Genomic DNA, 26,494 nt, shown 5'->3' on the forward strand with positions numbered 1-26,494 from the left:
AATAACAAACCATTGCAACAGGTGACTGAGCTAAAATATTTGGGAATAAATGTCGACAGAAAATTCACCTTCCACACACAAACAGATACATGACAAATCAATAAGTCTTATACAATCTCTATCAAAGTTTGCAAAGCTCAACTGGGGACTTGGCAACAAAGCTCTTAGCACTATATATAAGGGGGCAATAGAACCAATATTAGCATACGGAGCACCAATATGGAAAGAAGCAGTAAAGAACAAACAAAATAGAGAAAAATTACAGAGAGTTCAAAGGTTGTGCAATATTAAAATCGCTAAAGCCTACATAACAGTGTCATATGATGCATCATGCATTATAGCTGGGATACAACCGATAGATCTAACAATAATCGGAAAATCAAACCTATATAACGCAACGTATGGTGGAATACAATACGACGCACCCTTGGACCCTTCAAACTGGACTCACTCAGCAGAAGATGTTAAGGGGAGACTGTACTGAATTTTGGTGAAAATTTCGAAAATGAGATTTTAGCTCTATTAAATACTTTAATATGTTAAGAATATAAATATGTAAAAATAAAACCTAATTTTTGGCTGTAAGTGTCCCTTTTTTAGGATTTTTGACAGCTGTGCATAGGTCGAGCCACTCCCCCTTTCGTTTCTTCTCTACTGTCACTGATGTAATGCGATATATCTTTGGAACTATGAGGAAAGAATTTATGAACGTACTCCATTCGTGTAGGGAATTGAATATTTGCACTATTGGCGACTCTGCTGACTTCGTGCCTAAGTTCAGATCAAAACAACACATGGTTATTTGTTTCAATGCAACATGGGTCGTCTAAAAAAGTTTGGGAAGAGAAAATTTCTTGGAAACCAATGGAGAAATAAATATGGTAGTGTAAATGCTGTAAATAAGTGTAAAAACAAAGTGAGTGAGTCCGTGAACAGTGTAGATATTAGTGTAGAAACTATAAATACTAGTGTAGAAAATGTAAATAGTAGTGTAAGTGCAACACCACGTGTAGATTAGTAGGCCTAAGGGTTGTGAAACAACACCAGCTAGTGCTTCTAATAAAAAAAACTTGCTTCATCGAAGAAACTATTTGATGATCTGTGTAAAGAGGATTCTGACAATAGTTTCGTGGCAGGCAAACAAAAAACTGGTTACCTTCTTGTTGATATTGAACTTCTGTCTGAAGCTATACTGTATCTGGTTTTGTACAGTGTAAATATTGTAGCAGCACAAACTGTATTTCAGTTTTAGAATATAGTAATTGTCGTAGGGGTTTAGCTTGTAGATTAGTACTAGTGTGCAAAAACTGTGGAGAACATACGTTTCCTTCCTCTAAATATACAAACAATGGGTATGAGGTGAATTTGAGATTTGTATATATTATGCGTTGCATAGGAAAGGGAAGTGCTGCTAGTAAAGTTTTGAGCTCTGTATTGAATCTTCCCAAACCACCTACAAGATTCCAGAAAGTAACTGAAGTCATAGAAAGGTCTCTTGGAGAAGTGGCAACAGAGTGCATGGTTGAGGTAGCAAAGGAAGCAGTTCAAGAAAATGCTGGTTCAACAGATATTGCTATTGCTTAAATGGGAGCTGGCAAAAGCGTAGCCACACTTCACTGAACGGTGTGGTCACAGCAACTAGCATAGACAATGGTAAGGTTGCAGATGTGGTATGCCTAACTAAATATTGTCATGGCTGTGTAGTGACAAAGAACAAAGTTGATCACACTAGCAACTGCGTTAAAAACTTTGATGGAGCAAGTGGAACGATGGAAGTTGAAGGAGCGGTGAAGATTTTCAAGAGATCTATAAAAGAAAGAGGTGTGAGGTATTCCACTTACCTCGGAGATGGAGACAGTAGAGGTTTCCAACAAGTTGTGAATGAGAAACCATATGGTGAACATTTTAAAATTGAAAAATGGGAATGTTTAGGACATGTACAGAAGAGGACGGGCAATCGACTGAGAAAATTAGTGAAAGATATGAAAGGGCAAAAACTAGCTGATGGTAAGATCATTGGGGGTAGAAATAGATTGACAAAAGACGCAATTGATTTATTGCAGCTGTATTATGGCAATGCTATCAGAAATAATACAGATGATATAAATAAAAAGAAGCGGGCTGTGTGAGCAACGTATTTCCAAAAGTTGTCAACCGACGAGCAACCTCACCACCAGCTGTGCCGTAAGGGACCAGACTCTTGGTGTAAATACAATGTGGATCATTCAACATATAAACATCATGGATTACCAGTAGAAGTGATGACAAAATTGAAGCCAATATACAGAGACCTTGCTCATCCAGACTTCCTGAAGAAGTGTGTACACGGATTGACACAAAATCCAAATGAATCCTTCAACAATTTGGTGTGGTTGAGGGTTCCAAAAACTACATTTGTGGGCTTTAAAACTTTGAAAGCAGGAGTATATGACGCAGTAATCAGTTTTAATGTAAGCAACATAGGACGAGCTAAAGTGTTACAAAATTTAGGTATAGCACCGGGTTATAATACATTGACATTTCTCAGAGAGTTGGATGATATTCGAGTGGCAAAGGCAGATCAGGCAGTTGAATGTCCTTTTAAACTATCAAAACTGAGCTTGGAGAACAATGCTGTTTACAGTGACATAGATGAATGCAACTATGGTCAGAAAGTGAAGGACTTCCGTAATGACCTGAAATAGCTACTGCATTACTCCCACATGAAAAACTCGCTGATCGTCATGACATTGTTACTTGCGATTTGGCATTGAAACTCAAGAACTGAGGACGGATAAGTTCAAGAAAAGGTTTTTGGCAAAAAAGAAACATTCAGAAGGAGTATGTTTCACTATTATGGAAGCAAATAATTTTCAAAACGTCCGGTATTCTTCATTGAAGATGAATCTGAATAATTTTTATTTGAACTTTTTATGGACTTAGTTTGCAGCATTTGCTGCACAAGCCACTAGCTACAGTATAATACGAGGGACTAGTTTAGTTTGTACTGGCAGCGTGAAATTATTCGTAATTATTTGTGGACTTGCTGTACTGTGATTATCAGATCGAAATTTATAACTTCAGTGCAGTCCCATGCATATTGGGACTGGTCACCATGTGCTCACTGGAACATTCCAGTACGGTAATTCTGTCCATCTTGTTATATACCTCCTGACAAGCTGTGTTAGTGAGCGTCTGACCTGCCTCGCGTCAGATTCTATGTATTCATGTTTGCTAGGCTAATTAGTTAAACGTATGGAGGTTAATAATGATCGCCCCCAGGTGAATTCTAGCCCTCCGTGAAATTTCTGTGATATTATCTAGTCCATATTTTGCCTCCATGATGACTGATACTGTGTTTCATTGTTATTTATTTATTTTTTTTTGGATAGGCTGTTCATACATATCCGTTTTAGTACTTCTTTCATATCTTTTACATATCTTATTGTTATTTGTTAATGTTTATTGCTTCTCTGTTATACATATATGTTATTCTAATTAAATTGTGCAGTGAATAGTAACTGTGTTATTTATCTACTGTTATGAGGCAATCATAAACCTTACTACTATCAGATCCTATATCTTTCCTCCATTTTGGGAGTTTTTCCAGTCATGGATCTAACAAGTCTAAGATTTGCCAACATACCTGGATAGAATTTCAAGGCTAGCCCTGTGATGATGACCATTGCAGCGTGATGGTAAACATGAAGAAACGTCACGTGGTCAGTCTTCTTGCGTAAGATGAAGAAAGCCTGTAAACATTTTATGCAAGAGTTGAGGCGAATACTAAGCTATAAAAATACATATTATATACCGTACTTGCGGACAAGCCTGAACGTCCCCCCCCCTCCTGAAAGGAGCTTTAACACGTGCCAAACGTCAGATTTTACAGGGTTACCGCTTCTTTTGCTAATTAATTAGTAATATATTGTTATGAACTCTTCGATTATTACGAACATATTATTTTGTAATTGAGATTTATTAGAAGCAAACATAAAAAAATTACACGTAAAGGTTGAAAATAAAAACTTAATCACAAATCGTTTATAGCAGAAGAATGTAAACATAAAAAATAAATTATCAGATAATATAGAAACAAATTAGGAACTGGAATTATGTCTATACGCATGAAAAGTAGAGTGAAATCTTTTCTCCATGAGGTTCAAGGTATGTAGGACTGAGGTTCGACTGTTGTAAGAAGCGTTATCTCATACAATTGCAGATAGTTTTTCTAATAATTTCATAACTTTATTTCAAAACCATTCTTTCAAAATGTTTGCATTCACTGTGCCTTGATAATCAGCTGGAGGATCGGCCATCTCCCCATGGCTCACAAAACATGAATTCATCAATGAACCCTGATTTTCCGCACAGTGTGTGTGATAACAATTGTGTATCAGAAGTTGAGATCACACAATATTGTCATTGTCGTCTGATCAACTTTGTTTATATTCGTCAACACTGCATTTTTTCCTTAATGAGTAGTGCTTCTCATCGGAGTGACTACTACCGCGGAGGAACCAGAGATTACGAATAAAGCTCTCCACCGGTAATCTCCGGTACTATCGTAGGTGGAACAGAGAACATACGGACGGATGCGGTGGTTCGGAGCGAAGCGAAGGTGGAGGACGTAGAGCTCAAGTACGACCGACACGTACGGACTGAGGGTAGTTGTGAGTGGAATAAAATGGCACCATATCGTATATCCGTCGCATGGAAATTCTTTAATTTAGTTGGAGAAAATAATAAAGTCGCACGCTGTTAACTTTGTCGGCGAATTTACTCTAAGGGTGGTGGTACTTTGAATTTGTTAGACCATTTGAAGCGATCGCACAATCGCGAACTTGAAGAAACTAAGTAAGTAAATTCAACTATTCTAAACACTTTTGAACTCTTTTAAAAAGCGTGTTTACTTTATTTATATATAAAAGTTCTAATAAATAATTTCGTAGTTTTGTGTGCAGACAGAGTAACATTGCGAATGAAAAACTGAAAAGCAGAAGAATTTCAGCACAAAGGACCCTCTAAGATTGATCCAGCATATTGTTACGAGATGAAACTCCAAACTTCAGTGATGAGCCGCTTACTTGAAATGAAATATGAGTTGATGATTGTGTTGCCAGAAAATCCAAACGCTCCTAGGACACTAACAGGTCCGTATTTGGAAATCTCTATGGCGTGGACCAGGTTAGATAGATTCTCTGAGTAGGTCTGAATTTTAAAATGTAGGTATGAAAGTGTTTAGGCTAACATTAAGAGCCGCGGTTGTGGTACTCGTACTTGCTGTCAAAAATAAATTATTACCATTCAGATACATATTCACGGTTAATTAGTGATATCACCGTTTTTGTAGTTTTAAAATTACGCAAAACATTTGATACGATTTTTTAAACTGCTTCAGTGATATTGTTCCAAAGGTCCACAGTCTAGAAAAAAAAGTCTTGAAATTTCTATAAAACGTAACTTTCAAGGCAATGAAAATCATACATAATTGTGGAATATTTAAAAGGAAACTTGAGTTATCAGATTAAAATATTGAGTTTCATTCTGAAACTAAAGAAACGTGTGGTAATGATATAATTACAATTATCCTTAAATTGATATCCGCTTATATTTTGACGCGTTTTAGAAGAGACGGTTCAAATACTGACACCCTTTAACACAATGATCACAATCCTGTCTGATGAAGAATCTTAATAAATTATTTTGGACAGTAAACTTTAACCCATTGATACCACACGTTTCTTTTGTTCCATTCTGAAACTCCCTTAATATATTTTACGTTAAAATAAACCGATTAGAATATTAATTGACAAAAACTGTGTGTGAATAAACGAGTGTTTCCACGAAAATTATAAATGTTTACATTAGCTACTGAAAACCTTTACTTCTGCGTTAGCTTTCAGTTAATTTTAATGTTATTAATTTGATCAATGACAAAACTAATACGCCTTTCCACATATACTATGAATTTCAAAATTAGAAAAAAAATCTGTCAGCTAACATAGTACTTCAAGCAAAACAAGAAAAAAAGAAGAGCCGAAGAAAGAGAGAAAGAGAGAGAGAGAGGTAAATAAAAATAGAAAATAAACAACAAAAAATTACACACTTATTCTAAAAGATACGCGGACGTCAGCGGACTCCAATCACTACCTGAACCGATTAAAGGAATGCTCAGCGGAAAATGTATGTCTGCGCCACAGCACATATACAACCTGCGCGGCATCAATCGGAGGTAACCGGAGGTCTCCGATTGAAAGCGCACAAACAACCGCTCCGGAGAAAACCTAATATTTTTGTAGGTTATTTTACGACGCTTTATCAACAGCTTAGGTTATTTAGCGTCTGAATGAGATGAAGGTGATAATGACGGTGAAATGATTCCGGGGTCCAACACCGAAAGTTACCCAGCATTTGCTCATATTGGGTTGAGGGAAAACCCCGGAAAAAACCTCAACCACGTAACTTGCCCCGACCGGGAATCGAACCCGGGCCACCTGGTTTCGCGGCTAGACGTGCTAACCGTTACTCCACAGGTATGGACGAAAACCTAATCATAAGCAGCACTATTAATGAGTGTCTGGTGGCATTGTTTCCTTGATGAGAATCTGGTGGATACTATTCCTTTGTCGATCTAAGGATGAGTTCCTGTAAGTAAAAGATTGGAATGCGGAGACTTCGTTGCCATTTTCAGGAAAAAGAACGTCAACGCTTGTCCCCAATAATAAGATCTTGATGTATAAGTTGTTAGCTTTATTTCCATGGCAATAGGGTCATTGTGAGAAAATTATTTGGGGGTTCTTCATTTATCATTTTAATGTCGTAATACAAAGTGTCCACAGAAAACATCCATGATTATCAACGGGTATATTGTCTCTGTCGTTAGTCAAGTTAAATAGAAATGGTGACACCACAAAGAGAAACTAAAAAAAAATTATACTGCATATAGGTACCTCACAAACTCTCAAGGTGCATCCTGCGTGTCACACAGCAGACATCAAGGCCACATTCCCACTCACGCCACACGCGCTCCAAAATATCTATTGGAATGAACTCAGTGAAACAGTGGCTTCACACAAGCCACACACCACACGAAGCACTTTACTAGTCTCTTCCTCAGTTCTTTTTCCAGGTCTGCAGAAGATGTTCCTTTTTCTGTTAAAAACTTCCTTTGCCATAGGTATCCTCCTTTCGACTTCCTGGCAGCAGCTTATGTTACTTCTTCCAATACATTCCAAGCATTTGTCACTGTCTCATGTCGAATTCACAAGTTTCTTTAGGTTTCTTGCGATAACCATAGTCTTAGTTCTGTTTGCATTAAATTTCTCTTCATCCATACTGCACAAAGCTGTAGCAGTAGCATATCACTTAGTATCGTTACTTCTGCTAACAACGCCATATCATCAGCAAATCTTATACATTTTATTTTTCTTCCTCCTACTATCACCTCTCCCATGTTCTGTAAACAGTTGTTCACTACAATCACTCAATATTCATGGATGCTGAACAGGAAAACTGATAAATGACATCTTTGATGTACTCCTCTCCCTAAACCACTTCCCTTTGACACTTCTTCTCCTATCCTGACTTTGACTGAATGTTTTATATAAATATTACATAGTATCCTTTTCTTTTACGAATCCACACTATTTCTTCAGATCCTAATAAGTTTATTCTAATGGACTTTATCAAAAGTCTTTTGCAGGTTTACAAACATAGGAAATATACAGATAAGCTCCTTGGAAAACAAAGTGTGATAGTGGTGAATGTTTTACAATATTTTCAAAATAAAGGGAACGTAAGAAATGCTGATAAAGGAAAGTGCCATGCAAGAGAATGTTCTGGAATAACCATTTGTTCAATGACAAAGGAACTTCAAAATGAATAATACTTAGAACGCTGAAAAATGAAGCTTTCCAGTCACAACCTCGAACTATAGTCCTCTTAAAATGACTTTGTAGGTGTGATTTAAATTTCATATAATGAGAAGATTATGGACAAACTTATAAACCTCCACCTCACTTACTTCTCAATATTTCAATTTTCTTCATCTCTGTTCTCCAGTTGTAACCATAGCGTTTTGAAATAGCATTAAGATGTTTACGAGTATACAGTAAGACCTCAATTCTATTACTTACCGTGTCAATAAGATCCACGACTTTTAGGATGTAATACTTCCAGACATTTTCCAAAATCTGCACACAAAAAAAGAAAAATATACTTAAAACATCAATAATACCAACGAGTTACAAGGAAACTGAAAGAAAAGTAGGAAGACTGAAACAAAAATGAGGTGAAGCAGCAAGAGAAGAAGAAAACTATAAATCAATTAATGTAATGTAAATGGAAGTAATTTCTCCTTATAATTTATGGAATTTACATCACTTCACCTACTCATAATGTTACAAAATGAACCAGTTTGATTTGTATTTTAATTAAATGTAATTCGAAACAGGCACAAAAATGAAATCATAATCCTGTACATCTAAGTAAATAAGCTGATAGGACTATTATAAGGGTTAAGTTCTGTATTTGACATATATTAATATAAAAAAGGATTGAACAGAAATAACACTGACGTCATTAGAATTTGGTTACAATTTTATTGAAATACTTACGTTGCATGGTATAAACTCAGCAATGTGAACGAGTCCATTTTTGTAGAAAAAGGGAAATTCGCATATATACATAATCTACTTGGAAGAAGTTGCAGTATATTTTAAAAAGTAATGCTGTTAAGTTGCGCTTTGACATGGATGAGAAACAAGAGCGTGCATAATAAATGCGAAAATTTAGAAAGTTAATAGAAGATTGACATTGCACACAGATGAGTAAATAGCAATAACAAAATTTACGGGGTATCCTCATATGCTTATACAGGGTGAAAGTGAAATAACCTTGCAGCTTGAAGGAGACGATAGGGTAAACGTAAATTATTAGAAAGCTTATATTACGTTTTACGGTTAATTACGAAATTAAGTGTGAAGTTTCAGTAGTCCGGCAACATCATCGCTAAAACACTCTACTCGTATACAGATGTAAGAAGTCAACGAACTCGGCGAGTCTCCCTACGTAAGCTGCCAAGACGTTGCCACGCGTTCGCTTCGTGCAATGGTTTGAATTTAGAGATTTTAAAAACAAAATTTACACGAAAACCGTTCACGCCAGAGGGTTAAATTATTCTTTATTAGATTTCCTATCGATATGGACAAAAATCGCGATCCTATTCGCAATAGTTACCGAATAAGAGTTTGTTAAACATTTGGGGGGGAGGATCTGAAAAGAACCATGAACTTTCCACCATTTTGATGTTATATATATATTTTTTGTTAATATAACATGAACTATTTTCTCTGGAAATCTGAAAGGCTATTTCACTTCCAACCTGTATACACTGCACCAGTTAAATGTTAATTACATGGCTCAAAATATTCTTCACTTGTTCTCTAAATAGCATATTCTGTCTGAATGCATATTATTATTATTATTATTATTATTATTATTATTATTATTATTATTATTATTATTGCAACTACTGTCCATTCACTGATGTTTTAGCTAGTGGGCGAGGGCGGCCTACCTCGCAGGTAGAGCTCTAGCTAGCGGAGGGGTAGACGGTATGCCGACCTCATGCCGAACAGTGAAAAGCAGTGTTGCTATACAGTACTTACCTTTACTCGGAGTCGGATGATGTGTTTTCAGAATCAAAGTACCTACTAGAAAGTGAGCCATATCGTGTTCAAATCCGTCTTATAACACATATTCTTTTTTTTCCTAATATTTCTGATGTAATGGAGACAGTGCTGTTTTGAATCAATTTCCCTCACCACATTTTCTATAACGACTCGTAATTCATTTCCATTTTTCCCCAAGAACATTTTCCGATCACAATTCTCTTTAATTCGGCACATACATATTCAATAGGATTCAGACAATAGTGGTAAGGGAGAAGTCGCGTAACAACAAGGTCTTATTTCAAGACTAGTTTATCGGCTACGAATACTTTCTTACCACTGTGTGCACGTTTGGTATGCTGTGGCAATAAAATTGCTGTTTTGTTTTTGTAGTCAGTATGGGAAGATCAATATTGTCGTCACTTATGAATTGAGAATATCTTCACTTCTGTATGACATTGTTGGTACAGGGTTCAAAAGTCGGGAATGTTTTCTTAGTAGGTTATTTTACGACGCTTTATCAACATCTTAGGTTATTTAGCGTCTGAATGAGATGAAGGTGATAATGCCGGTGAAATGAGTCCGGGGTCCAGCACCGATAGTTACCCAGCATTTGATCATATTGGGTTGAAGAAATACCCCGAAGTCGAGAGTGATAAGGGACGTTGTTTATTTTGATTACTGAAGGTGTATCTAAAATTTTCAGAAATTTATTTTCAAACCATTCTTCAAACAACGCAGCATTTATAACCCGTGATGGTCAGCTGGAGCATCAACCATGTCTTTATAATGTACAGAGCTCCTGTTATGAAGCCATTTTGTCCTCCCGCATGGAGAATTACGATGTGCTGACCATTACCAGTCAAGAAATTCCTATCACAAGCATCTATCTATCTATCTATCTATCTATCTATCTATCTATCTATCTATCTATCTATCTATCTATCTATCTATCTATCTATCTATCTATCTATCTATCTATCTATCTATCTATCTATCTATCTATCTATCTATCTATCTATCTATCTATCTATCTATCTATCTATCTATCTATCTATCTATCTATCTATCTATCTATCTATCTATCTATCTATCTATCTATCTATCTATCTATCTATCTATCTATCTATCTATCTATCTATCTATCTATCTATCTATCTATCTATCTATCTATCTATCTATCTATCTATCTATCTATCTATCTATCTATCTATCTATCTATCTATCTATCTATCTATCTATCTATCTATCTATCTATCTATCTATCTATCTATCTATCTATCTATCTATCTATCTATCTATCTATCTATCTATCTATCTATCTATCTATCTATCTATCTATCTATCTATCTATCTATCTATCTATCTATCTATCTATCTATCTATCTATCTATCTATCTATCTATCTATCTATCTATCTATCTATCTATCTATCTATCTATCTATCTATCTATCTATCTATCTATCTATCTATCTATCTATCTATCTATCTATCTATCTATCTATCTATCTATCTATCTATCTATCTATCTATCTATCTATCTATCTATCTATCTATCTATCTATCTATCTATCTATCTATCTATCTATCTATCTATCTATCTATCTATCTATCTATCTATCTATCTATCTATCTATCTATCTATCTATCTATCTATCTATCTATCTATCTATCTATCTATCTATCTATCTATCTATCTATCTATCTATCTATCTATCTATCTATCTATCTATCTATCTATCTATCTATCTATCCATCTATCCATCTATCCATCTATCCATCTATCCATCTATCCATCTATCCATCTATCCATCCATCCATCCATCTATCCATCCATCCATCCATCCATCCATCCATCCATCCATCCATCCATCCATCCATCCATCCATCCATCCATCCATCCATCCATCCATCCATCCATCCATCCATCCATCCATCCATCCATCCATCCATCCATCCATCCATCCATCCATCCATCCATCCATCCATCCATCCATCCATCCATCCATCCATCCATCCATCCATCCATCCATCCATCCATCCATCCATCCATCTATCTATCTATCTATCTATCTATCTATCTATCTATCTATCTATCTATCTATCTATCTATCTATCTATCTACCTACCTACCTATCTATATCTACCTATCTATCTATCCATCCACCTACCTACCTATCTATCCATCCATCTATCCATATATATATAACCATGGAGTTAAACACTCAGATAAAAGAAGAAATGAATCTAGAAAAGGAAGGTAGAAAAATTACTTTTGGACTTGTAAATGACTATATATCATATAGTCTTTTTAAAATATATATATATGAGAAGGAGTTTATGCATAAAAAGTTTCTGTTTCCATCTGTAAAATTTTTATGTGCCAAAATTTACACTCCAGGCACTGTCACCTGGTGCACATTCTGAGTAACATTTAACACAATACAGGCGATATGTCTCTCTGTCTTCTTCGTTACTTTCCCTTCTTAAATTATTCTTTGTCTTTCGACTGATCTTAAGAATCCTTTTCTCACTACTAAAGTCTCCACTTGTATTTTTGTTGAACAAATTCATTATCCTTTTTCGATATCCCCTCCTCCAGTGCTTTCTTATCTGGAGAGTCAGTAAATATCGCAGTAGATAATTTTCGCCTTATGTCCTCCTCCGTAGCCTACTTACAATATCGAGTGGTCTACACCTATGGAGTAACGGTCAGCGCGTCTGGCCGCGAAACCAGGTGGCCCGGGTTCGAATCCCGGGTCGGGGCAAGTTACCTGGTTGAGTTTTTTTCCGGGGTTTTCCCTCAACCCAATACGAGCAAATGCTGGGTTACTTTCGGTGCTGGACCCCGGACTCATTTCACCGGCATTATCACCTTCATTTCATTCAGATGCTAAATAACTTAGATGTTGATACAGCGTCGTAAAATAATCCAATAAAAATAATGGGTGGGATTCTTGAATTTGAAATTAAAATCCTTGGGCCCCTTGGCTACACTTCTGTTTTCTAACACTGACAGCTCGTAACATCATATTATCAGTAGAAGTAGTTGCTCTATCAGTTTTCTTGAAGTCCTCATTTTCTCATTCACTGCAATGAACATGTATTGCTTATATTTACAATAAATTAATTTGGACTTATATAATAACAAATTGTATGAAAAAATAAATTATCTATTGTATAATTTATATAATCATTTAAATTAACACAGCGGGGTAGGTTAAACACCGTGCCAATTTGCCTCCTAACAACTGTGCCAACTTGCCTCTCGTGTAGATATTCGATTTGTGTTAAAAATTACGCATTAGAATAATGAATGATCGAAATGAAATTAACACGAAACAGAGCCAATTAAATGTACTTTCCAACGATGTATTTAAAGTTCACCTAATATTACACATGTACCCAGTAAAAAAATAATCACGAGACGGTGAAAATTTACTTATCTTGCTGCGAAAACAACTTTATGGCTTCCTTCTTCTACCGCTCGCCACAAAAGTCTGACGTTTCCATGGAGCATGCTTTATAAAGCAGGGATCATATTGTCTGCTTTGTGCTGCAATCCATTGCATAACCACAGAAATAAAACTGGTGTGCCAACGTGCCTCTGTAGCCAACCTGCCTCCATCTTCCCTAATTAGGGATATTAAATCCAGACCTTTGAGATGAGCAGGGCATGTAGCACGTATGGGCGAATCGAGAAATGCATATAGAGTGTTAGTTTGGAGACCGGAGGAAAAAAGATCTTTGGGAAAGCCGAGACGTAGATGGGAAGATAATATTAAAATGGATTTGAGTTACGTGGGATATGATTGTAGAGACTTGATTAATCTTGCTCAGGATGGGGAGCGATGGCGGGCTTATGTGAGGGCGGCAATGAACCTCCGGGTTCATTAAAAGCCATTTGTAAGTAAGTAAGTCAATTGAGTCAAAAGAACATTATATACCTTTATTTGAACAAATTTTGCTATCATTCAATTGAATTTCTTGTTTGTGTTGGAAATAAAATTTGTCGATTAGTTCCTATTCTTTCTCATATAATGAAGATAAATATTCATATTCTCACTCTTCCATCGCTATATATACTGGAGTGTTGTACGGTATACTAAATTGAATATTAATAATTTTCCATTGAATTTGAATTTCCATGAACATCATGCAAGGCACTGTGATTATATATTATAAGACTTGACGTATGCAGGAATACAACTACACAAAATAACTTTGAATATATGTCTCTGAAGTTGTGTAATAGGTTACAGAGGTCAGCTAGGAATTTAAATGATGTTTTATTCAAGTCGTTAATCAAACGAAAATTGTATGAACATAGTTTGTATAGTATCAATAATTTTTTTAACTAGGCAAATACTTTTTGTATGATCTTGTTTTTTGACGTTGCTGTATATATAAGTATGTTAAAGCAATAAAAGTATCCATCCATCCATCCATCCATCCATCCATCCATCCATCCATCCATCCATCCATCCATCCATCCATCCATCCATCCATCCATCCATCCATCCATCTATTTATCATGAATAGGAAAAAATTTCTGCTAGACATCATCACCTAACGGGCTATGAAGTCACTTGTGGATATAGGTTTTTATGCTTCATGTTTATATTATGTGATTGAAAGACTACTTTGTTTCGCGATTCTATTAACTTCGTTAATCTATTATATTCTTTGCTCTTGAAGCAAAAGGAATTCTAACAAGACATGCATAGCCTAAATAAAATTTAAAATATGAAAGTCGATTAGTTGCTCAGTTTTAACAGTCCCTATGTGACAGAATTAAAACCGGTTTTCAAACTAAAATAGCAAATTAACTATTAGGAGGACATTTTATGGAACTTGTAAAGTAAATTAATTATTTTCGTTCTTTTTTTAGTGTGTTATTTTACGATGCTGTATCAACATGTCAGGTTATTTAGCGTCTGAATGAAATGAATGTGATAATGCCAGTGAAATGTGTCCGGGATCCAGCACCCATAGTTACCCAGCATTTGCTCATATTGCGTTGAGGGAACCCACGAAAAAAACCTAAACAAGATAACTTGCCGCGATCGGGATTCGAACCCGCGCCACCTGGTTTCGCGATCAGACGCGCTAACCGTTATTCCACAGTTCTGAACTATTTTCATTATTTAAAAAAAACTGCAGGAGACCATGATATTTTCATACTCTACCAGTTTTTGGTGATTACAAAAATTTATATAAACTTTTCAGATAGGGACTTCTCCATCTAGATAACTCAATAAACAAAATAACTAGTGCCCCAGGAACTTACGCTTCAGTACTTTCCGAGAAAGGAGTTTCGTCGAATAAGAAAACCGGAATACTTTTTCTGTGTGGAACTTCCTTACATTACTAATGAGAGGTTTCAGGATTTAATCCACAAGAATTTCTGACACAAGTTTCTGATGATTGTTATTCGTAACACAATGTAATATGTCACAATGGCACAATGTAGGTAGAACGATGTTTTTTTTTTCTTCATAGTTTGAAACAGACATACAGTTGAACATGGCATATTTGGTGCTGCCATCAAACGTTGGAATTAGGAAACACGCTATTTCAACGAAAGCATTATTAAAATGGTCTTATGGGCAAGCACTTTGCAGCCATCGGATGCGTTCGAGCAGGTGGTGAGTAAAATATATACTTCAGAAGGCCATGGTGTCAGTTTAGGAACAGATCTTCATTTTTGTCATCGAGTTTTGGCAAGTCATTAATCTACAGTAATCTCACTAGGAGGTTTAATTTATCTAGAGAAAATCAAAATTCGAGTGAGATTTAACTGACTATTATACGATAAGAAGAAAGTAAATAAAGATTAGAAGAAATAAAGTACTCTAATACAATAAACTATTGACTTACTAAAATACTAAATTGTCTTGAAAAATTTATTATTGTACCATCTCATCATTACAAAATTCTGCTACATGGCAGTAGTGTGTTATGATCAGCTGTTCTTTTGTTACCAGTTGTGCCAACTATACAATCTCCATTAAACTCTATGGACGATTACTAGTCACGAAGGCTTGTTGATTTAGTTTCATTTTTATTAAAACAGTTGCATTCAACTTCAATTATGAATATTTAGTATTAAACAATCTCTGATACGTGACTAGCGATAATCTTATACAGCAGAAGCTGTAACATAACCTAAATAATATAAACAAGATAAACGATAGGAAAGTTTTAATTATGGATGATGAAATAATAATTTTAAAAGGTACAATTACTGATAGTAAAATGTTGGTAAACAAAGAAACAAATGTTAGGGAGCTGATAAAAGCAAACAAATGCTAGATAGGTGATAAAAATAAATGCTAGGGAGGTGATAAAAATTGTAGGATAAGCAGCCATGATTGGTTGAAACATGTCGTTTCGTACTGTTTTATTGGTCAAAAGTAGCATGACTTATTAATAGTGTAATAGTCTGCATAATTATATAGCCTTGTAATATTTAACATTTAAATTGCCTAAAAAAATATTATGTTAACTACTAAATAACTTACTATGGTTCCATTGCAGGTGAAAATTTGTTTTAAAAGGCAACCGGATCTTATGTGTAGTATCATAATCTATGAAAACACGCTAAATTTATCGGAATGAAAATTTAGTATCGTATAAAAAACTAGATTAATTTCATTATCGGAATTTATACAGATTAAATTATCTTCTGAGGTAATAGTTGTTCACAATATAAGTAGGCCTATCGTAAGTTTCATATTACAATACGAGAATGGAAAGTTATCAAACGAAGCCGAAGACCGAATTTGACAACCAGTCGAGTATGATAATATTATGAAGTTACGATAGGTATATCGTACAACATTTTATCCACTTTGACAAAATAGTAATTTTTAAATAAAATAATTGTATTTCTTTTATTATTTTTGAACATATATTTTGTGGATAGGCGATTTTATTATTAGGCCTATTAGATTCTTCCTGCGAGAGGCCATTCGTTCATGTCTGTTTTATTACTTTTGAATACGATAGGTTTTTGTTTATAAGGTAACAGCAGTAGTAGGAGAAATAAACAAACATTGTTAAAATGAGTTAAAACGAGGATTCAGATATTGAAAATGCTGCAAATTCTGCAATTTACTGTTTAGTACCATCGAAATCCCGTGTGAGATATGAAGTGGAATATAAAATATTTGAATATTAATGTTCAAAGAAAAATGTAGAAAATGTGTCGGTGAAGGTAATACTGGCAGACTTTGGTGAGAAAGCTGTATGCGAAAAGCCAAGTTCATTGTGGACGCACTAATTGATGGTATGGAGTACATTATTTTTTTGCAGAAGGTCGACATAAATAATTACATATAGTTGTACGTGTTTTTGAAACGAAAAGGCGAAAGCTACTGTGTTAAGAAATCTAGTGTATTTTTTTTTAATTATAGGTAATAGCAGTATCATTACCCAACTAGTTGCGTAATGTATGTGTTCACAACATTTTTATTAGTGATGGAAAGTCCACATTACATAATCAAAGTGAAAAATTGGTTTTATGTACAGGCCTATAGGTATAAAATAAAAGTGTTTCTCATTTAATATATCTTTAGTATCACACTTGCTTATCAGAGGGACACTACAAATCATCTCCAATATATGGTAATAATGAATGCTGTTCTTTCTTGTAAAACAATATATTAGAAAATTCTTGGTATCCATTGTGTCGAATAAATCAGTTCTTTCTCAAATTATTCTCCAACGTCTTTGAATTAAAACACCATCTTCAAAATTAATGTTCATTAGTCTTTCTGCTATGATGGATTTCTAACTTAAATCAACTTCAAGAATTAAGACAAATACAGTTTAAGGAGTGATTAAATAACAAATCATGTTGGTGAAATGCTCGAACTCTTTATCTAGTATTTAAAGTATATTTAAAGTCTTATTAAAGTTAAACGAGTTTGGTGAAATAGGCCCAAAGCTACCTTCATGCTATCATATTCTTATCTGGAAACGTTTTCAATCCGAGATATAATATTGTAGACAGCAAATATTAACATAGAGAAAACAAAAGCCTGTTATTTTTGCTTTATTTCCGTGACAGGTAGGGTAAAGTCATTTTCTAAAATTAATTAGTGTAGCTAACTTTATGGCCAATAGTTTTTTAAGAAGTTTGAATTTATTTTAGTATAACATTTTAAAGATCAGATATTAGTTTACAAGAAACAGAATTCTGTTTTTGATACTCCCTTTAACAAATGGATAACTAAGCCCGATGGAATGACTAGCGGTGAATGGAAGGAGGCTATCAAGATGACTGCCAACGTAAGTGCTGTAAGAGCCATACCCGGTAGGTCTCAGGTCAACCACTGCAGGCGATGCCTCAGTGAGATAGAAACCCTTGGACATGTCCTGGGAGCCTGCCCTTATGGCGAAACATTGCGTATACATAGGTACCATGCAATTAGAACTAAACTGGCTGATGCCCTTAGAAAACTAAAATACACCGTCTATGAAGAAGTCCACGGAACTGCCGACAATGGCAGTAACAGACGAATTGACATAATCGCCATTAGCGAATCCCTGTCTCAGGGTATGATAATCGACCCCACCATCAGGTTTGAAACGTATAAAGGACAGCCTGAAGACGTGCATGAGGAGAAACGAGAAATCTACATTCCAACCATCCCGTATTATAAAGATAAATACCAACTTCAAGATATCAGTGTTACGGGATTGATGTTTGGAGCAAGAGGAACGATACCTAACTTCTCTTCTCAATTCTGTAAGACCCTAGGACTGCACAAATCGTTTCTGAATGAACTGGCCCTCCTCATAATTAGAGAGTCAGTCAAACTTTTACGGAACCATCTATATGGACTCTAATTCAGTGTACTGAAAAAACTAGTGCAACATTATCTTTTTTCTTTATCTTATTACCTTTCATCGCTTCTTTACTTGTAACTTTTTTTAATTCTGTATACTGCCATTGTTTGTTTGTTTGTGTACTTGTTTACTTTTTTCCTTACTCTGTTATCTTTCATCATCTATTTGTTCTTATATTGTTTTGTATGCTTTGTCTAATGACAGCCTCTAATTTGAGGAAGCTCTAGTAAATAAAAAAAACATATTATTATATTAATTTTGAAAAATTTATTCAGAGGCTTACAAACATAGAAGCTTTGTTGGAGAAGTTTCCGATTGCAGATTTGGTAACCGATGACAGTGCCAAAAATTCCAATAATTTCCTTTCCTTTGCCTAGAATGATAGTATGTGTAACGCATTATAACGTGGCAGATGTAAAAATTGCCGGAACAATGTGGTTTAGTTACGTTTGTCCAAGGAGTGACGTGGGGCACGCTGAAAGTTTCTCTGCTAGGCATGACCCCAGTTTAGTTGAAAGCAAGCAGCTCATTCGTAACTTTTAGCGTGGTTGTGATTGGTTTTATAAAATTATGTGAGTAGATTTTCAGATAAATTTGTTTATCATATTTTTGTTCATACGTGAAACAAATTTAACACAGAATAGTTTTATTGCATTCCTGAAAATTAGGTTCTTAGGACTTAAGAGGTTTTTCACTTTTGCCAGCAATATAAAAATCCATTAGTTTCTTTTAGTAACAATTATATTTCATGCACATCATTTTCAATTATATTGACTCAAATAAATACTGATTACACAGGTGGAAGTGATACTGGATTTGAGAAATGCCTATCATTGCGTGTAACGTCAATACAGGAATTAGGATAAAAAAAAATGACATTTAGCTGTTGGATACAATTGTGGCTAATGAACGTACGAAACAAGTTATGAATAAAAGTCAATCCTCCAATAACATCAACATTAATAGCCTAATAATAATAATAATAATAATAATAATAATAATAATAATAATAATAATAATAATAATAATGATTATAATACATTAAAACAATATGTACTAAACAAGCACCATTTTTCAGCCACATGCAATGAACAACTGATATACTACACAAAAGCACGTGAGCATTTTCCGTATTATTATTATTATTATTATTATTATTATTTTTATTATTATTATTTATCCATTTGTATATGAGTAATAACCAACTCATAATATATCAATATAAATAATGTAAAACCATGGGTTTACAAGCAAAAAAAAAGTCTATAATGTACATATATTGAGTATATTAGATTTTAATGAGAGATTAATTCATTGCTGAGAAAAATATATATTGAATTTCACCAACTTTTCAATACCCAAAGGAATATGTCCTAGCTTAATACAGAAGAAAATGAAAATGTAAGTATGTAATCGTCACTCAGACTAAATGGAACTTGCATAAATTATTGTATGATTAATAAATTTTTTATTATATTTAGCATGAGAAAAATTATTAGAATCATTTATTTAAGAGTTTTATGTCCTACTGAACTTGAATTCCAAATGAGTAAGTCAATTGCACATTTATACTTCATATAAAAATTGTTTGAAAACAAACAAAAATGAAATTAAGAAAATTTTATTAGTCTAATAATAATTTTAATATATAAGTCTTATGTGAAGTTAACAGTTCAATTAAAATAAAAATCAATAATTGCTTAATGCTATAAAAACATTAAGATAAATGTAGGATTATTGAGTTATTTGTATAGACTATTGTACGTACATAGACAGACATTGGTGTCGTAGAATAGTCCACAGTTTGGCATAAGAAGCTGGTATTCTTTGTTACAAAAAGGTCGATGCCCTGAAAAAAAGAAGAACACACTCAAATACAGTCATTACTAAAAAGCCAACTCATTAAATAACTATGAAGCAAGACATTTCATTAGCTGGGCTGATACGTCTAATTTATTGAGATGTTGTAATTCAAATCTATAAGAGTGCAAGGTGAAATTTGCGATCATGATGACTCCACACCAAAGGGACTGAGTTTGATCTTGATCTCTGAAATTTCAATCGGATAAAGTATCTGATGAAAATAATATTGTACGTTGAAATATTATATGCATACATCAAATATTCATCATATGAGGTTTCGCCAACCTCATTGAATAATAACACGACTACTATGAAGTAGTCAATGTGTATTATCACCATTACATCGAGAAAAATTCGTTCCGGCATCGGGAATCGAACCCGGGTCCTCTCAGCTCTGCGCGCTGAGGGCTCTTTCCAACTGAGCTATGCCGGGACACGATCCACGGTGCCTGTCGAACTCCTCTCATTGTACTGTTTTACGGCATACTACCTGCATTTAAATCTATGTAAGTCAATATGTAGGAGCGCATATTTAAATGACTTTTATGGCCATATTCAACAAAAGTTTGTGATAATACACATTGACTACTTCATAGTAGTCATGTTAATATTCAATGAGGTTGGCGAGACCTCATATAATGAATATTTGATGTAGGCCTATTAAATGTTTACAGTTATCACAAACGGCCAGCAGATCTAGCCCCATATCCAGCCTCAACTAGAGCTATAACTCGCTGTCTCATGTCACGTCGGTTCGCCATTACGATGAGAAATGAGAGATGACGATAATACTTTAGTGTAGACAATGACTATTTAACATGATATAGAATTATTGAAATAAGAGGCATCTTGCATAGTAAGAGTTAATAAATCAACCCTAAATTAAATATCTAAATAACAGGATATAACAGGAAGTCCAATTGTTGCGAAACTAATCAAATTAAATCTAATTACATTAAATAAACAAACCCCAAGTTATGACACCACATTGCTACAGCTAAATTGTATGTTATTAACATAAGCATTGAATAGGTCCGTGGTTGTGCGTTGGACGACAAAACCAAACATCGAAAGTTTTAATCTTGCCGAGGAATGTAACTTCTTGCTTTTTATAATGTAAATCAGACTTATAACTACAATCATTCATATTTCTTACATTATTTATTAATATTTATAGCCAACATTGAATTTGTAAAGAAAAGACTTTAGAAATCTCATATGGAATTTGTGATCTGTAGTGACATAAACGTAGATTATCTCTCGGAACTTTTCCGTAAAAGTAAATTAAATTCACTCCTTGAAACTCCTAGGTGCCAAATAGTGCACATTTATCTGTTAATGTTAAAGGTAAAAGGTAAAGGTATCCCCGTAACATGCCATGAAGGCACTTGGGGGGGCATGGAGGTAGAGCCCCATGCTTTCCATGACCTCGGCACTAGAATGAGGTGGTGTGGTCGGCACCACGCTCTGACCGCCTTTTACCCCCGGGAAAGACCCGGTACTCAATTTTATAGGAGGCTGAGTGAACCTCGGGGCCGTTCTGAAAGTTTGGCAACGAGAAAAAATCCTGTCACCACCTGGGATCGAACCCCGGACCTTCCAGTCTGTAGCCAGCTGCTCTACCAACTGAGCTACCCGGCCGCCCTATATATATATATATCTATATCTGTTAATGTTACATTTTCAAAATAAATTAAGAACTCATCATGAAAATTATTCGATTTTACTTATTTCACAAAGAAACATCGCACATCCCTGCTAATCAACTTTATTTCCTTCGCTAATTTTGGAACATCCCTTTTTAATCTCTCTTGTAACAGCCGTCTGCAAAAAAAAAATCCTCCTCTGTCACAAAATTTATGGTAATCTATATACGAGTAGATTTAGGTGTGCCGAGTTCCAAACTGATAGTAATATTTTTTCACACCCACCAACTTTTGGGGAGAAGAGTTTAAAGTAATTTGGGTGTTTCAATGTTTAGAACTTAGGCGAATTATATTTTCGAAGTGAATATGGCACTTATAAAATTTGAAAACATGGTCTCATATGAAACTTATCAATTGCAAAAGATGATGTGAATCCTATTTTATCGTCCTCTGTCTCTTGTATTGCTTGAATGATATCTTTCTCATCAGTGCCCAGCAGAAATCAGCCAAGAAATTTTGATTCCATTTCGCACTGTATCTCTTCTCCATTCGTGAAATATCTTGATGGAATCTTTCTCCGTGTTCGTCAGACACAGCTCTCATATCAGGGAATAAATTTAAATTATCGTGCGGGAAAGGCAACTTAAACACATATTGCACAGTGGCACTATATGAACTCTTTTACAATCATCTTGTATTTTTATGATCTTTTGTTCCCAATGAAGTTATTGCAAGTGTTTACAAAGCAATGCCACACTCCTTTTTCACGGTATTCAGTTTGAATATGAACTCAGGATCTCGAACAAATTTATTTATATGAGGACCAACAAATATGACTTTTTTATTGTGGCCTCGCTGATGCATGAGAATTTTTTCTTGAGATAGGCAAATGCTCTAATATATTTTATGCTCGACCATGCCGAAATGTAGTAATTATACACCTGGTAGCAGTCCTTTAATGCATGTCATTGAAGTACACGTATTCATTAAAGTTCAGGTTTTCGATTATTCTCGGATATGCAATATAAAGACAAATAGCAAAACGTCACGCAGGCTGGAAATCCAATACTGTCGCAGAAGGTTATGTTCTGTTACTATAATAATTAGCGTTAATTGTAAATAATATTCAAATAAATTCAATTTGTCATCTCGTTTTTCAATGTCGAATTCAATTTCAAGGTTATATCAAGTTTAACGTTTATTTTACTCTCTAGATTATATCAAGGTCGTCGACATTCGTTGCCCGGAAAAAACCAATACTTTCGCGTCTGCGCATATCTCACAATTTACGAGATTGCACAAGGTCAGTTCGCTCCCCATGAAAACTTATGAATAATTTCATGTTAGAAATATGGTCGAGCATAAAAAGTCGTATGAAACTTGCCTATAATGGTAATTAAGACGCTCGTATGAAAATTATGAAACTCGCTTGCGCTAGTTTCATAAACATCCTCGCGTCTTAATTACTATCATTATAGGCTCGTTGCATAATGTACTATTCTCGTTGCTTTCGCGAACAGCATTATTAAGCCTAATTTTATATACAATGGAGACAAAAAGACTTTTGTGATGTCGATTAAGGTGAGTATGGAACATTCTTCTCTCCTGGAACTATTTGAGCTTCACAAAGGAGACAACAATATTTTGCATAACCTACTTGCATCTCTGTAATCACTGCCACTGTCACTATTTTTAGATCAGTATATATTAAATTTCACTGGTATTCTTCATAACGCCCAGCGGTCTATTTATAGACCCTTGCACACTCGACTACATTAGATTTTTTTATTGGCGCCCCCATTGATTCAATATTAATGATCATCATAAATATATCATGTAAGATGTTAACTAAATATGCGAATATTTTATCCTCCTTCAAAAATATGAATTCATTAAGGTATCCTGGTTCGAATTAGTTAGGTATAAAATGATGTCGCACTGTGTAAAGAATATAATTAATTTTCCGTATTATAATGTCTCGATATTGTTATTGGTATGTGATTTAGTAGTGACAAGGTTACTACTATTGCATCGCACAAGAAAAACACAGATTTATGTAAAATGATTGAAGCAATATGAACTGAAACGGCTGCGGTCTATAAATAGACCGCTGGGCACTTATGATATCACGTGAAAATAACAGTGGAGAAAGGTGTGTCATTGCACTCTGTACCGCAACAGTCGGCAGTAGTTCTGTGCTATTGCAAGTAGATTAGCATCTGAAAGATGATTAGCACCTATTTGATTCCCAGAACTTGTTATTGTATGCCCTAAATTGGAAATAAATGTGATACGGTGTACGTCTGCAGTGTATACATTTTTTAACAATGGATATATTCCTTTTTTACTTCTAAGTACAGTGGTCTATAAAATATTCAATAATACTTCTCGACCAATAAAGAAAACCATGCATCCTATTTTCACCAACATATTATACCAGTAAACAGGAAAAAATTCAATATTTAATGGTACGATATATTGCTGTTCCGTGCTGTGGCGTCGTGGTCTAAAGCATCCTGTCTAGGATTCGCGTTACGGAATGAACGCTGGTTCGAGTCCTCATGGGAGAAGAAATTTTGTCATGAAATTTCGGTCAGTGTATGGGACCGGTGCCCACCCAGCATCATGATCCACTTAGCTACGATAGGTAGCGGAAATCCGGTTTCGCAAACCAGCTATAACAGCTGGGAGGATCATCGTGCTAACCACACGATACTTCCATTGTGATTGGATGATCGTCCACCTCTGCTTCGGGATGTGGACATGAGGTCAGCAACCGACTGGTCGGTCTTGGCCCTTCATGGGCTGTAGCGCCAAGGATTTACTTTTTTACGATATATTGCTTCATTTCCTTTCGTAATATTATGTCAGATGGTATCACTTTTGACTAATTTCTTCCGTGGCCAACATCACTTTGAGGTTTTCTATTCCCTGCGTAAAAAAATCTCTGGTAAGGACACAGCTGAGATGACGCCAGTAATAGGCACGACTTAGTCTTAGCCAGCAGAGCTGCGCTGAATGTGCTCGATTGCATTCTACATCCTCATGCTCACGACACATAATTTGATAATTTTTTTTTAAGTAGAGACCTTTTGTTCCACCTTCAGGATCTTGGTTTCCGGGTTACAGAAACTGTGAGAGAAAACAGAATGGACGCCTTTACTCTTCAGGATACGAAATTACTACAGAATGCAGTAAGAGAGTCCTACGATTATACATTTGTCACTAATAGTAAAATTCTGTTCGTGAAGTGGGATGACAACAGATGTGTACCTGTAGGATCAAACTTTGATGTAGAGGTTTCTGCAAGCAGGTGGGACAGAAATGTAAGACAGAATATAAGTGTGCAGCAACCACAGGTCATATTTTTAATAGGTTATTTTATGACGTTTTATCAACATCTTAGGTTATTTAGCGTCTGTATGAGATGAAGATAATAATGCCAGTGAAATGAGTCCGGGGTCCAGCACCGAAAGTTACCTAGCATTTCCTTATATTGAGTTGAAAGAAAACTCCGGAAAAATCTCAACTAGGTAACTTTCCCCGACTGGAATCAAACCCGGGCCAACTGGTTTCGTGGTCAGATGCGCCAACCGTTATTTCACAGGTCATAAAGAAATACTGCAAGTACATGGGTGGAATGGACCATCATGATTGGTTAGCAGGGAAATATGCCACTTCATTCCATGAAAAAGTGATACTGAGATCTCTTTGTCAGAATGCTGGATATGGCTATAGTAAATGGTTGGATTATCTACAGAGAAATACATGGACGAGACTCCCTGGACCTACTTGAATTCCGGCGATGCTTGGGTGTTCAATATCTCTAGATGTTTTCGAACAGCAAGAGAATAGAGCGCCCTATGTCATCACCTCGAGGAGTGAAATTTGGTATGATGATAGATAGTAGAGGTCATTTCATGGCAAAACGACCCCCTCAGACACACTGCCGGATGGAATGTTGTAAATGCAGACCAGTAACATTCCGCAAGAAGTGTGATGAAACTCTCTGTCAAAGAGGCTTTGAGCCTTACCACACTCGGTAAAGACAGATATTACTAAAATAGATGTGTTTCATTATGGCTGCAGCATTGTATTGTTGCATTAAATACTAAAACTGTCATAAATAAATTTATTTACCGGTATATTGGTGTAAATGTTTCTGGTTATACTACATTAAATACACAAAAAATACATTTACTTTATTGCAAATGAATACGCAGATATCACAAGTGCCCAGCGGTCTATTTACAGACCGGGTGATTTTCAGCTACTTGGTGCACGACAGAATAAACAAAACATATTCTTGGCATCTTATGGATTAAATTTATGAAATAGATATATTATTTTCGTTTTTCTTAAATAAAAATAATTTGGGCGTTAATTGGTTACGCAATCTTTCAATGTTTTGATATGTTTCTTTCTTGTGCTGCATAAGCATAAGAATGTTTGTTTTCATTATGCAGTAAAACTGT

At 35.1% G+C, this 26,494-nt stretch overlaps 1 protein-coding gene across 1 annotated transcript in view; it reads right to left on the minus strand.

The window, feature by feature from the left end:
- The window catches only part of LOC138710603 (very long chain fatty acid elongase AAEL008004-like), a 53,933-nt gene that overhangs the window by 9,902 nt on the left and 17,537 nt on the right, over positions 1–26,494 (minus strand). Inside the window, exons 3-5 of the mRNA XM_069841606.1 lie at positions 20,279–20,359; positions 8,118–8,174; positions 3,626–3,731 (exon numbers count right to left, since the gene is read on the minus strand). Of these exons, the coding sequence (XP_069697707.1) occupies positions 3,626–3,731; positions 8,118–8,174; positions 20,279–20,359 (244 nt within the window). The remainder of the gene's footprint in view (positions 1–3,625; positions 3,732–8,117; positions 8,175–20,278; positions 20,360–26,494) is intronic.

The sequence above is a fragment of the Periplaneta americana genome, chromosome 12, assembly GCF_040183065.1.
Source record: "Periplaneta americana isolate PAMFEO1 chromosome 12, P.americana_PAMFEO1_priV1, whole genome shotgun sequence".
NCBI lineage: Eukaryota > Metazoa > Arthropoda > Insecta > Blattodea > Blattidae > Periplaneta > Periplaneta americana.